General features: G+C 44.3%; 1 protein-coding gene across 2 annotated transcripts in view; it reads right to left on the bottom strand.

Moving 5' to 3' along the window:
* The window catches only part of epha3 (eph receptor A3), a 299166-nt gene that overhangs the window by 20144 nt on the left and 263463 nt on the right, over nucleotides 1–15559 (bottom strand). For both annotated transcript variants that reach the window (XM_038801693.1, XM_038801692.1), the window contains exons 14-15: nucleotides 14621–14770; nucleotides 10280–10473 (exon numbers count right to left, since the gene is read on the bottom strand). In XM_038801693.1, coding sequence (XP_038657621.1) covers nucleotides 10280–10473; nucleotides 14621–14770 — 344 coding nt within the window. The remainder of the gene's footprint in view (nucleotides 1–10279; nucleotides 10474–14620; nucleotides 14771–15559) is intronic.

Here is a 15559-nt window from a genome sequence, read left to right on the forward strand (position 1 = left end):
ACAGGACTAAGAAATGATAAAAATCAATGCATTAATTAAACACTTTCCAATTCCCACTCCTGACGTTTTCCAACATTATCTGATGTACTGATCATCCTATTGCAAAAAAGGCAAATCCAATATATAAAGAAGGAACCAGAACTGACCAACTCGATCTGAAAATAGTGGGATATTCTGAAAAAACACATGCCAATAATCAATCTTTTTTGGAATTTACACTTGATTGTTCCCAAAAGTTAAATCTGAATTAGTTTTAGAGTAATTATTTACATAAATTGAGATGTAAATGTGGATTGGTTGTTAAGAGGATAGTTGAAGACAAGAAGTGATTTAAATGTTATTCTTGATGAGTCCCAGAATGTTTGGATACAATTTTGTTCTTTAGGCTATTGATCTCCATCAGCAAATAGCTTGCCTAATTTTGAGAACTTAACATACATGTGGAGGGAGAGGTGATAGTGCAGTGGTATTGTGGCTGGACTAGTAACCAGAGACAGAGGGGTATTCCTGTGGGGAACCGAGTCCCAATCTCACCATGATGGAATTTAAACTCAATAAAACACTTGGAGTTAAAAGTCTAATGATGACCATGAAACCATTGTCGATTGTCATCCAGTTCACTAATGTCAATAGGGAAGGAACCCTGCTGTCTGGTTGGCATACATGTGACTCCAGACCCACAACAATGTGGCTGCCTCCGATATGGCCGAGCAAGCCATTCGGTTGGATTTAGGTGCTACGAAGAAAACACAAAGGAATGAAACTGGATGGGCCACCCGGCATTGACTAGGCACTGGAAATGACAATGGTAAACGGATGTTTCCTTGAGGCCCTCAACATTGACTCTGGACTCCCTCATGATCTAGGCCATCAGCAGCAGCAGAACTGTACTCAAACAAAATCTGTAACCTCTGGCCTGGCATATCTGCCAGTCTACCACCAAGCCAGGAGAACATGCCAGGAGCAACACCAGCCACACCTAAAAAAGAGGTGCCAACTTGGTGAAGCTGCAACACAGGACTACTTGCATGCCAAACAGAATAAGCAGCAAGTAATAGACAGAGCTAAGCAATTCCATAACCGACGGATCAGATCTAAGCTCTACAGTCGTGCCACATCCAGCCTTGAACGGTGGTGGACAATTGAACAACTCACTGGAGAAGGCGGTTTCACAAATATCCCCGCTTCAATGATGGAAGAGCCCAGCATATCTTTTCAAAAATTTAAGGCCAAAGCATTCACAACAATCTTCAGCCAGAAGTGCCAAGTGGATGATCCATCTCTGCCTTCTCCGGGAGTCCCCAGCATTACAGTTGTCAGTCTTCAGTCAATAAGATATTAAAAAATGGCTGAAGGTACTGGATATTGCAAGGGCTATGGGCCCTGACAATATCCTGGCAATAGTCCTGAAGGCTTGTGCACCCCTCTACACCTCCTGCTGCCTTGGGAAACCAGGCAGCATAATCAAAAAACCATGCCGGGTTATTCTCTCTTCCAACATCTTCCACCAGGCAGGAGATACAAAAGTCTGAGGACACGCACGAACAGTCTCAAAAACAGCTTCTTCTCCGCTGTTACCAGATTCCTGAATGACCCTCTTATGGACTGAACTGATCTCTCCACACATCTTCTCTACAGAGTAGTACTACACTCTGTATGCTTCACCCTGTATGAAGGATGAGGGCAGCAGATACTTGGGAACCACACCACCTGGAGGTTCATCTCCAAGTCACTCACCATCCTGACTTGGAAATATATCACTGTTCCTTCACTGTCGCAGGGTCAAAATCCTGGAATTTCCTCCCTAATATCATCATGGGTGTACCTACAGCTCAGGGACAGCAGCAGTTTAAGATGGTAGTTCACCACCAACTGCTGAAGGGAAACTAGGAATGAGCAATAAATGCTAGACTAACCAATATGCTAGACATCCCATAAAATTAATTTTTTTTAAAGTAACTCAAGTTTTTCTCCCTTTTGCCAAAAATTCGACCTGTGACCTGCAGCTGGATTGCTGACAAGCCACATTGATGGCCTAAGACGGGATATACTCCTGCTCCAATGGCTGGACATTAGCAATGTGCTTTTTTGTAAGTGTGTGTTTCAGTCTGGCCGATAAATGGCTGCTGAGGGTGTTTGAGGGCTGTTGGGCTTGTTGTAGCAAAGAATCTGCCCAGAAAGGTTTGGCATGAGCCTTGTTACATCAGAGATGATGTGTGATTTTCCCTAAGTTCCCGCTAGTGGGATCTTCTGGTGCCACTGACAGCTACCCCCGTCACATGATGCTCAGCAGTGGAGGGAGTGAACAAAGGAAAACCCCATTGACAGCGGAGGGGCTGGAAGATCCTGTCACCGACCAATGGCGGGCAGCCTCTGCAAAGCACTTTACAGGGAGCACGGGAAATCCCGCCCAATATCTCACATTCAAATGGTCAGTAAAAATTTGAGGTAATTAAATGATGACTCTTTATATTAATTGAAATTTATGTTTCTACCTCCCACAGAGCTATGTGCCTACGTAATTCATAAAATGCTGCCTGTACCATACATCAAGCGCTATCTGGCATTGTTAGAATTTAGGACATGTTCTTGATGGTCCCTGCAGCTTGTGAAAATTATATTCAAGTGAGACACACAGATGGACCTACGGCTCCTTGACTAGAACACACAACTCCCATCTAACTTCTGCCAGACCTAGTATCTGTTTAGTCAGCAATCTTATGTATTTTACAAAAAGGAGAAGCGATCAGTCTTAATTTCAGGCCCTGTATCAAGCATTCCAGCTCAGTTATAGACAATATACATGCAAAAACACACATCCAAATATGTATTGGTTAACTAATTCAAAGTTGCGGCTTAACAAAGAGATCTGCAGGTGATTTTAAAAAGTCAGTATTTGTATCTCGTGATTGCTTGATATATCTGTTAGTGATCCTTCGCTATGAAAGTTTAGGTTGTTTTGTTTACCATATATTAAACTGAGCACATATTGGAACATAATCCTATTGTCACACATGATTTCTTTGATGTCTAACTGAATTTAGGCCATCATCTTTTCCATATGTTGTGTCTGTCAGCTTTATATATGTTATTTGTTCAGCAGGGGAAGGATTAGTCATGATTTTGATATATACCAGGAGCTCTCCCAGTCGGCTTCGCCATATCTTTGGCAGCAGACTGGCAGAAACCCCATTCACGTGGTGCGACCAGGGTTTCTGCTAAACTTTCACTAATTGGAAGACCCCTTCCCCCAACCGGCACTTACCCGAGGAAACTCCTGTACTGCCAGAGTCACCCTGAACCAGATTTTAAGGATTATGCCATGCATTAGGAAATAACTTTCTGCTCTAACTTAACATGTCTCCATGTGAGCTATCAGTAACAAAATGTCAAAATTGTATTGTTTGTCATGTGTTCTGCTTGGAATCTGCCCAATCATTTTAATGGAATTTTATCAGAACACATTGCACTCAACATTACTACAGCAGGGTGTGATTTCAACCCATCAGTGTAATGGTTGACATGGGATTTCACGCCATTTGAGTGGTAAGAGCTGAAAATCCCTGCTGCTGTCATTTTGTAACTTTTAAGAAATAGACTCGTAATATGAAGATGTGTAAAATATTTGCAGGATTTCTTTGTCAAAAAATTCTCTTACACCAGAGAGTCTTAAGCTGAGACAGAAAGTGGGAGAGAGAGCAAACTGCATGACAGCACAGTGGCTAGCACAGTTGCTTCGCAGCGACTGGGCGCCGGGTTTGATTCCCGGCTTGGGTCACTGTCTGTGCGGAGTGTGCACATTCTCCCCGTGTCTGCGGCATTTCCTCCAGATGTTACGGTTTCCTCCCACAAGTCCCACAAAACGTACTGGTTATGTGAATTGAACATTCGGCATTCTCCCTCGGTGTACCCGAATAGGCGGCTAAGTGTGGCGACTAGGGGATTTTCACAGTAACTTCATTGCAGTGTTAATGGAAGCCTACTTGTGACAATAAAGATTATTATTATTAAACAGCAGCAAAACTGAGTGATCACATTAATATCCAAGGAAAATCCTGGTTTGAATCAATTTTTTGTTTGCCGCGACATCAGTTTATTCGCAACATGAACACTGGATCCTCCGTTTTCCAGCAAAATCAAGGGAAAATCAAACTTATTTTTTGATCCATAGGACGAGTGGTGTTGGTGTTTTGACACTAAAAGTAAGTTGCTGCTGCTCTTGTCCAATTTATATTTATTTACCTTTGCCGGGACACAGTCAAGGCTGGAAATTCCAATCCGCAATGTTATCAACATTCACGCGCTTACAGCAGATGCCTTTCCCCACTATTAACCACCTTATTAACAATAGCTTTATAAACATTTTCGAACAGCAGTGACAAATTCCATTCGAACGAGCCAAGGGTTTGACAGTAACATTGCCTCTTGTCATTTCTAACATTTACTGTTGAAAACAGGAAAATGGATGAAAAATTAAACAGTTATAAATATTTATTTATAAAAATATGCAAGGAGATCCAGCAAGTCAACCTAATTTTAAAAAAATACAGCTTTTTGAATTCCTTGAATGTAAAGAGGGAACTTTGAGACATTGCAAAGTATACAGCTACTTAAATGTTGATGTTACTGCATTCAACCCAGGCTTAAATTGTTTGAGCTTTTGAATTTGATTTAAAATTATGAGCATGCTCCTAGAGGATCCCCCCCCCAAAAAACAGCCCCCGCCACCTAAAACCTGAAACCCTGCCCTGGTGATTGCAAAGCTACTGGTTGTTTGTTTCATCCTGAGGAAGGACATCTGGACAATTTAGTAATCCAAAGGAATTTGGATCTGACTGTGAAGAGCCTGTGATGTCTCAGTGCGAGATCTCGGGAACGGTGGTATTCCGGAACAGTTGCATGCATCAGCATGTGACCTGGATGCCTGTCTGTGGCCTGGACCATGCAATTTATTGGCCGGGTCATGAATCCTATTAATTCATACAGGAACAGACAAATTAGGTGTGTTTTATACTCTGTTGTTGTTGCAGGCTGAGTTGCTGGCCTGCTGTTTCCCACCAGGCCGTTAATGCCTTTCATAAATCACCAATGCTCAGCTTCTGGTGGTGTTGGGGGAGTGAGGGGTTGGGGGGGTGGAAGCATAAACCTATTTTCTCGACAAGAATTCTCAGTGGCTACCTGAACAAATCTGCAAGATGTTAAACATTAAGGGTCTTAATGAGCTCGGTCTTCACTTCAAACGTCAAACTTTCACGAGAACTAAGCTTATAAAACGCACATCTCCCAGCAATGAAATGAACAGCCCAGAATGTACTCTTATAAGAACACTGCATGCTCCCTATGTGAGGCGAGAAGTGTGGTATTAGCCATTATGTGTGTGCAGCATTCCAAGTACACCACCAGAATCTGGCTCTGAGAAACCAAGTCCCTGCCCGCCGCCAGGATCTTCCAGTCCCACTGAAAGCCAGTTGGCTGGCCCACTGCGGGCATCCTGCCCTGGCGGGGCTGGGAAACCCCACCCAAGTCCGCAACCGATTACTGATGTTACACCCTTACACCCAACCCCCATTTAATTGGCTGCGATTGAAACACTATCTTCATCTGCCTTTTGGATTTAGCTGGCCACTCTGGCGATTTCACGGGGTCACTAGTGGAATACTCCATACAGACTCTGCATTACAAGTCATGTCATGGCCAGTACTGGTATGTCATATTATAAACTTTCATACAATACTTTTTAAAAATGGACACAATTAAAGCCTTAATAGTGGGGGTGGGAGGGCATGGGTGGCCTTTGCACTCGAGGCCCTGTCTGCCCAGCCATGAAACATGTCTGGGCCAGGACGGGCAGGATCCCAGAGCAAATCCAGTCACAAAAAGCTAGTATGCAGGTACAGCAAATGATTAGGAATGTAAATGGAATGTTGTAATTTATTGCGAGGAATATAAAAGTAGGGAAGTTTTGCGACAATTATGCAGAGTGTTGGTGAGACCACATCTAGAGTACTATGTACAGTTTTCGTTTCCTACTTAAGGACATAACTGCATTATATGCTGTTCAGAGAGGGTTCACTCATGGGAACGGAGGGGTTAATATTTAATAATCTTTATTGTCATAAGCAGGCTTACATTAATACTGCAATAAAGTTACTGTGAAAAGACCCTAGTTGCCACATTCCGGCATCTGTTCGGGTACACGGAGGAGAATTTAGAATGTCCAAATTACCTAACAGCACATCTTTCGGAGCTTGTGGGAGGAAACTGGAGCACCCGGAGGAAACACACGCAGACACAGGGAGAACGTGCAGATTCGGCACAGTGACCCAAGCCGGGACTCGAACCTGGGACTCTGGCGCTGTGAAGCAACAGTGCTAACCACTGTGCTACCGCGGTTATCTTATGTAAGAGGTGTTTCTATTGAAATTCTGAGGGGGCTTGACAGGATGGATGCTGAGAGGATGTTTCTCCTGTGGAAGAGACTGGAGCTTGAGGGCACAATTTTATAAATAAGGAGTTACCCATTTAAGAAGGAGGTGGGGTGAATTGTTTTTTTTATTATTTCAGAGGGTTGTTAGTCTGTGGAATTCTTTCCACAGAGAGCATTGAAGGAAGGGTTACTGAATGTTTGGAAGGTTGAGCTCTTACCAGAGCAGGTTCGAGGGGTTGAATGGCTTACTCCTGCTCATAATTTGCATATTTGTGTTGTAGAAGCATTATAAACCCAAGTATGAAACTGAGTCACAAAAGAGGCATTAAGTCAGATGACCAAAAGCGTGGTCAAGGATGTATGTTTTAAGCAGCGTCGTAAAGGAGGAAAGAGAGGTAGAAAACAGAGAGATGTAGGGCAGAAATTCCAGAGTTAGGGCTTATAAACCGGCGGCTTGGCCACCAATAGTGAAGCAAGTATGATTGAGAATTCACATGAAGCCAGAGGAGCCCAGATATCTCAGCGGGTTGTGAGGTTGGAAGAGATTACAGATGAGGCTATCTAAGGATTTGAAAACCAGGGTGACAATTCTAAACTCAGGATGTTCCTCGACCAGGAGCCCATGTAGGCCAGCGGGCACTGGGGTAATAGGGGAAATAGAACTTGCTGCAAGGCAAGACAAGGGCAGCAGAGTGTTGGATGAAGTCAAGTTGTTGGCAGATAGAATGCAGTCAGGACTGAATTGGGATAGTCAAGTCTCATCAGACTGCTTATTTAACATCCAGGGCGCGGTTCTTCGACCCCACGCCGGGTGGGAGAATCGCGGGAGTGCCGGGCGAATCACGCCACGCCGTCCTGGCACCCGCACGCGATTCTCCCACCACTCCCAAAACGGCATGTCGCGTTTTGCGAGAGGCCGCTCGGAGAATCGCCGCTCCGGTCGAGCGGCGATTCTCCGGCCCGAATGGGCCGAGCGGCCTGCCAAACCCGACTGGTTCACGCTGGCACCAACCACACCTGGTCGCTGCTGGCGTGAACAGCGCTCGACCGCTGCATGTGGGGCCTGTGGGGGGCGGAGGGAGAATCGAGCACCAGGGGGGTGCTCAGGAGGGGTCTGGACCGCGATCGGTGCCCACTGATCGTCGGGCCGGCGTCTCTGAAAGACGCACTCTTTTCCCTCCGCCGCCCCACAAGATCAATCCTCCATATCTTGCGGGGCAGCGGAGGGGAAGACGGCAACCGCACATGCGCCTGAATGACGCGGCCGGTGCCGCTTTGACACAAGCGTCAAGGCCCGGCATGCGAGATTGACCCGCCTCCGCTCCTAGCCCCGGGGGGGGGGGGGGGGGGGGGGCGAGGGGGAAGAATAGGGGGCGAGGAGCAGCCTCCGACGCCGGAGTGAAACACTCCGGTTTTCACTCCGGCATCGGCACTTTGTCTCCCTTTGGGAGAATTTCGCCCCCAGTATTGGATGAGCAGAAATTTTCTCTAATTAATTATTGGTAAGACTGAAGTGGTTGCTTTTGGTCCCCACTCTAAACTTTCTCCATAACCACTGACTCCATCGATCACTCTGGCAACAGCCTGAGATTATGTCACTCTACTCACAACCCTTGCTTTCAGTTTTGATCTTAAGATGAATTTCCAACCTCTTACTTGTGCCACCTCTAAGACCACCTTTCTCGATTTCATCCCCGTCTCAGCTCAACTGCTGTTGAAACTCTCAGCCACACCTTTAGGATGCAAACTGAGACTTTTAGTGCAGAGGATTGGAGAAAATGGCAAGGTTTGACATAAAAATGTAAATAGCAAGTGCAGGTGCATATTCTATTTATTTGGATAATATGCTGAAAATTCTTATCAGTAGCAGTCAGTTTTGAAGAGTGGAAATTCAATGTTATTATTACCCTTGCTGTTTCTCTTCCCTCACTTAGTGGTGCACAAGACTTTCATCTCTTCCCAAAGCGAGGTTTGTCCTTGAACAAATCACGAGCCTGTCACCAGAGGCTTATAGCTTGAGGGGTGCCATTCTGCATCGAGTATGGCTATCTGGTAGTCTTTCCCACTCTTACCACCTGCCACGGTGTGTTGGATGGATTTTGTAGGTTGATAAGCAACCTTTTGTTATGAACGCATCTGCCTTACATCGCACAGGACTTATGGGGTGGGAATGATTGTTTTCCCCATGTCCCTTGCAGAGCACAAGCTCCCTCGATAAGGGATGGGGGGGAGGGGGGGGGGGGTAACTTGTCTATGTTATATATACGGTCGGCCAGTTCGGCACCGCCCTGTTAAGATCCGGTGGGGAACGAGCGGGAGCTGTGTATTATAGCCTTGTCAATGAACCTAAGTTTCTTTGATACAACTCTATCTGGATTCTCTGACATCCTAAGAGCACCTTCCTTGCCCCTGACGTCCTGGGATGGAACGCAACCCCGGAGCTTCTAGCTAAGAGGCAGGAATGCTATTCACTGTGTCACAATACCTCAACTTATTACCTTGAGTTAAGGTTTGTGGTTGTGTGTTGCTATTTATTTAGCTGTCTCCTCATTATTTTGATAGTTTGAAAGAAGGTCAGTCTTTTAAGTTTTGTTTCTGATTAATAAAATAGATCTTCCAGTTGAGGATTGGTGAGACTTGACTGCCATATTATCAGGAGATTGAAATACCCACTCAATTCAAGACTCTGAACCAGAAGGAGAGGCTCGCGATATGGTAATTCAGAATTAGCAGCGAGAGCTATTCATCCCTAATTGATACACAGGTTCCCTAAATACATTAGCATAAACAAAAAAATAGTAATTCCTTGTGAATCAGGAGGCACTGCTTTCAAACCTATTTAGATGCCACACAAGCGCATTACGAAGCAGGAGCCTATTGTTTGTGGGTTTATTTCACAAACTGAGCTACATTCAAATGAATAATCGTGTTTGATCATGGTTAGCCTCTGGCGCTAAATCACATCGCATTATGCTTCATAACTGATGTACTGCCACACCACCAGACTGCTTATACACCCAAGGGAGACCACTTAAAACTAGCTTCATTTATGTATATACTATAATCCTTAAATCATTTCATTCAAATTACAACAAAAGTAATAGTGGAGTCCAAACAGCAGTTTGGGATTTGAGGCTTAATATTTTTATAATATATTAACATTGTTTGAACAATCTGGTAGAAACATAGAAAAGTAATAAAATGGCACAGGAGGATGCCATTCAGTGTGTCCTGTCTGTGCCCGCTGAAGTAAGTTTATAGAATCTAATTCTACTTTCCAGCTCTTGTTCCATAGTCCTCCAGGTTACAACATTTCAAGTGCACATCCAAGAATTTATTAAATGCATTGAAAGTTTCTGCCTTTGTGGTGTTTTGTAGCTAAAATGAATATGTCCCGTAACAACTGGTGGCAACAGGGAAACAGCAGAGACAATTCTGGAATTGTCTGAAGACCCAGCTCATGATAAAAATATGTTTTAGGGTGGGTATGATTCACCTCATTGCCACCCACCCCTAAGCCCTTGTCTGCTGTATGATAGTGCCTCTTTTATTTTCTCAGAATGAATTATAATGGTGTTGGACAAAGCATGAGTTGGCACTTGTTGCCACTGAATTCAGCTTATGAGTGGGTAAATCAAGTGGGTGTTGTTCTGGGTACTATTGAAATAGCTTCTGACGTCTCTGTAGAGAATGGCAGGCACCATTCACCTTTTAGAACACCAAAACACAATCGTGTTCTATTGACTGGGATGGAAGCACCAACGGGCCAATCCTGGCCGAGTTGCATTTAAAAAAAAAACGGAGTTCACACATGTTTCTTTTTTAAATAAAAGAACCAATCCTTTGTGTCACCTTGCTGCAGTATTAGCGATGATCTTCAGGCTGCTGGGGTTCCGAATCAACTTGTCCAGGATGCTGACAATCTGTTCAAACTTAGGCCTGTTATTCCTATCCTTCTGCCAACAGTCCAGCATCAGCTGATACAGGGCAGCTGGGCAGTCCATGGGGGGCGGCAACCGATACCCTTCATCAACCGCTTTAATTACCTGAGTGAGGAATCAATAGAGGACAATATCAGTGAATCGCTCTATCACAATAAAATACTACTCCTCTAAGGAATGTGGTCAAATCAAGCAATAATGAAAGGGGAAATGGGTGCTTATCATGGATTTTAACACAATAGAGACATGAAGCAAGGCTTTGCTGAAACAAGGGCTGGTATGTTAAACCCAGATAAATGTACATTTTAATACACTCACTGTGCCACACATTTGCAGCTAAATAGAACTAGCTGGTACAAGCCCAAAAGGAGTCTTTCAGGCTTTATGCTATAATGTGAATCGAGTGACAGCAAACGGCCAACTATTGCCACCTTTCCCAATTCAATTCGATGGAAAAAAAGTCAGGAGAGATGCAAAAAACCGACTGCCTGCTCATGCTGCCCATCTCATTGTACAAAATAAAAATCATTCCCAATCGCTCCGATCGTTCATAAAATCACTTCAGTGCAGAAGGAGGCCATTCGGCCCATCGAGTCTGCATCGATCCTTGCAAAGAACACCCTATCCCCTATCCCCGGGTCCCTGGTGCTGTCAGGCTGCAATGCTAACCACTGTGCTACCGTGCCGCCCAAAATAAAACCTACTGGAACGAACATTTGTACCTCATTTAAATTTGGAGAAAAAAAAAGGATTTGGATGAAGCCCCAAGGGACTGCACCTGAAGTTTTAGATTCAGTTCCAAGTTTGACATTTCAATTCACATGATTCAGAGTCTGGATATTTCTGAGCTGATTGCACTTGGAAATCGTACAGAAGAATTTAAACTAAGCCAGGTTTAGTCCAGAGGAGACTTTGGAGCCCATCGCTATCTATCTCTTGAGCTCTCAGCTGCTGTGAGCAGCGAAGGAGGGGAGTGGCACTGGGCTGATGGAAGTGCCTGATGTGAATCTCCTACTGTTTTCTGTGAAAAATGAAATGCAGCCAGTGCTGAGGGTGTGTAATTTAATACGATCGGTGCGTACACAGAATCTGGCCAGCTCTCAGCATAAACACACAGATCATGTTCAGCTCGGATCATCTTGATGAATGTTATGCATGTGTGTGTGTGTGCGCGCGCACACTCCTATGTTTGTGATCGCAAAGTGGGTATTGTGCAAATGGTCCTGAGATCACTATTCTATTAAAGGTCATTTTGATCGCTGTTGATTAAAGGGACAATGCAGTGGGAAACTTTGGGACATTTTCCAGGAACTTTGAAAATTGGTCAGTCAAATAAGGATGAGGTGGAGCTATGTCCTACAAATTAGGTAGCATATTTTGATTTCTAACACGCCACTTGGATAAAGTGTTACAGTATTTTACAAAGAGTGACAGGGACAATCCAGAAAGTGAATGCTGATGCTTCAACTTACTTTAATGATTTTGTGTGCATGCATCCTGCTGCACATTGCTCCCTATAAAGATGGCGGCCCTGTGTACAACTGCAGATGCATGGCATTTGCAGCAAGTGCAGCCTTTTTAGACTGCATCTGGAATTTCTGCTCAGGAGGGTTAAACCAGGAAATTGGATGTGCGGTTAAAGGAAATAAATTTACATGGCTATGGGGATAGAATTGGGAAATGGTACTGACTGGATTGCTCTGAGCAGACACGATGGGCTGAATGGCCTCCTTCTGTGCTGTAAATGATTCAACGGTCAGAATTTTATGCTCCCCCACATGTGGGTTAATAAGAAAGGTGGCGAGTGTAATAACTCCATGAGGCCCATGGGGATATTCTAATTAGTCTCCCTATGGGATTCGTGGAATATGAACTTCCTCACTAGTCGGCAGAGGCCCGCCCAACTGAGGCTCATAATTATCTTGAATAAAGGCGGCCCAGGCAGTGACCGGCATGTTGGTAGTCCCAATTGGGACTGATATTGTGCATATTTTCCGCCGTAGCGGCCATTTCCTTTGACCGTGAACAAACTAGCGTTTACTTGACGACTCAGCCTCCTGGGTCTTTATCAGAGCATGAAATTGCAGGAATGGGATTCCCTCTGGGTTCCTACCCACTTTGACCCATAGAGATTTTACTTTAGGGCAGGCAAAGCCTCAGATGGGAAGCCCATCTTTGCCCAACTTGAGGCCTTTAAGTGCCCATTAATGGCCATTTCAAGACTATTTCCCACCCAGCCTCAAATTTGAGCATTATATCTGGCCATATGAATTCTCACAATGCCAGTTACATTTTTTTAAGACATGAATTACTGAAAAATTACTAAAACTTAAAAGGCAATACAATGGGTGTAGGGAGGAGAGCTTTGAGCAGAGTGAGACTGGCAGGAGATAGGGAAATGGAATCAGAATCAAAGGGCAGTATTTCATGGAGACATTGGAAATCTCACCCTCTGGTTATAGAACAGGCAAGTGCCCATATTGCCTCCTGTAGGGAACGCCCGTCGTATTCTGTGTCACCCAGGCATGTAATTGGGCAGGCCTTCTCTGGGATCAAGGGCAGAAGTCCGGCAGCTCTTCATTGAACAGCAGCGCCACTGGGGAGCTGTGGCTGCTGCCAGTATGACACCCACAAGGCCTAGGGTCATCACTGCATACCAGGTCACAGGTGAATGGTGGCAGGAGGGTTAATGTCATTATTGTCACAAGTAGGCTTACATTAACACTGCAATAAAGTTACTGTGAAAATCCCGTAGTCGCCACACTCTGGCACCTGTTCAGGTTCAAGGGAGGATTCAGAATGTCCAATTCACATAACAGCACATCTTTCAGGACTTGTGGGAGGAAACCGCAGCACCCGGAGGAAACCCACGCAGACACGGGGAGACTCTGCACAGACAGTGAACCAAGCCGGGAATCGAACCCGGCACGCTGGCACTGTGAAGCAACAGTGCTACCATGCTGCCCATAATGAGACAAGAGAGTCACGATGGGAATGGAAGAAGGAGGAGGCCAAGTTGCAAAAAAAACACGTTTTAACACTGATATGCTGGAGAGCTGATTCTTGCAATTTAAAAGGTAGAGCATATCAAGATTTGGATGAATCTGCTATCAAACAGTTCTTTTGCCAGCAAAGAATATGATGGACGGTGAAAGATCCCAGTTTCCCAAGATTATATCACATGCTTTGAATTGCAATAAACCCCAGGTTCTCTATGAGCAAGAGATATTTTCCCCGGACAATCTCCCCGTGATCCCAGAGATCCCAGCGACTACGGGATTTTCACAGTAACTTTATTGCAGTGTTGATGTGCGCATTATAATGGAATTTACATGCACCTCAGAGTGAAATACATGGACTATATTCTGTACGATGCAGACATTAGATTCATGTAAACAATTTATGATGTTACAATTCTGCTTTGCAGTACCACAACGCTGTAATGTGTTGTCACATGTGGGTATATTTTCCAACCCTCTAGGACTACTTAATTTATTTGTACTGAATCTTTCTGTGTACTTTTTCAACACAGGCATTAGCCAGGTGGGAACACACACCTCATTTATTTGATGGCACCAAACAACAGTTAAAGCTGCTGAATATTAACTTCAAAGTTGAAATATTGGAATTCTACTGAGATACCCAGGAGGAAATGACCTATGTGGGTGAGCACAAAGACAGAGGCCTTTTCACCCCGTCAGAAAAAAAATGCATGCAATCCAGAAAAACACTTTAACGCAACTTTGACACTGAAGCGTATTCCCACTCTGCATTTTTCCCCCAGCAACTTGAGGCTAGGATTGCATCATGTGCAGAATTATAGACATAAACCTGTGATGTGTTGTATTAACGGACATGAATTCCGTATGCCTTCTTCCCTATAGGATACATTGTTCACCGTTAACTAGTGCTCAGGCTCGTGCTAACTGTTTTTCAGGAATTACAGTGAACAAATTATATATTTCCTCCAACATTACAGCATATATGTTTCCTGATTTTCATCTTTGCATCCGTGATCATCTTCCCCTGGCCTTTTTCACTCCTATATTATCTTTTCCAATTTACAATTTTTCTTTCATACAAAGTACTGTCCTTGCCAATAAAATGTTTGAACTACCCCTTCAGTGCTGCACGTTTTTTTTTGTACGCCTTCTCTGTTTCTTTCAATGACACAGAAACACCTGGCCACCTGGCATTCCCATGCTTGACTTTCCTCACCCAGCGTGACTCGTTTACAACAGAAAATACTCACGTCCTGATTGGACATTTCCCAGTAAGGCCTCTCCCCGTACGACATCACCTCCCATAGAACAATCCCATAACTCCACACGTCACTGGCTGAGGTGAACTTGCGGTACGCGATGGCTTCTGGCGCCGTCCATCGGATGGGGATTTTTCCACCCTGAAAAAGAAAAGCGGTTCGGCGTGAGCAGTACTTTTGGCGGGAGGGGGGGGGGGGAGGAGGAGGAGGAGGAGGAGGAGGAGGAGGAGAAGAAATGCAACTTTCTAACAGATGAAGCCAAGATATTCAGGTTAAAATTGAATTCAACAAAATTAGTAACAAATTATGAACGTCTTTTTGCCTGCTGATTTAATCCAGGTATGAATCCATACGGGAGGATTAGAAATACACTTGAGGATAATTTTGGCAGCATGATTTAGACCTGATGGTTTGAAGGCAGATATTCTCTTTACTAGGCTAATTACCAAAAAACCATAGTCACATGCAATTTATTCATGCAGGTTTTCCACAGTTGGCCGCATTTCCAGCCAGATAAAAAACAGTGGAATATCAAACAGCGAAGATCCTTATGGTATCATTCAGACATTCTCAACAGAAATTTAAATGTTTCCTAAAGTATATTAGTTTCATAGTGCAGCTGTGTTTTGCGCACTGAAGTTAAGACAAGGTCAATCATACAGCTTTCGTGAGCTGCAACCTGCAATTAGGAGCTCAAATCGAAGTTCAAAAGGACACCATCACCAGCCTCTCAAGGTATGGGGAATTTTGCCACTTCTTGGTCTACCCCTTCCTTCTGAACTGAGGCATTGGCTAAAATCTTCCATCCCCACTCATCCTCACTAGGACTACATAATGGTAAAGCGAATGGTGTTTTGGCTGAAACGTCAAATTTTTCCGTTCTTACTCGCGATGGGTCTCGTTCTCTCACCCATTAGCCGGAAGTCTTTG

The sequence above is a fragment of the Scyliorhinus canicula genome, chromosome 7, assembly GCF_902713615.1.
Source record: "Scyliorhinus canicula chromosome 7, sScyCan1.1, whole genome shotgun sequence".
Taxonomy (NCBI): domain Eukaryota; kingdom Metazoa; phylum Chordata; class Chondrichthyes; order Carcharhiniformes; family Scyliorhinidae; genus Scyliorhinus; species Scyliorhinus canicula.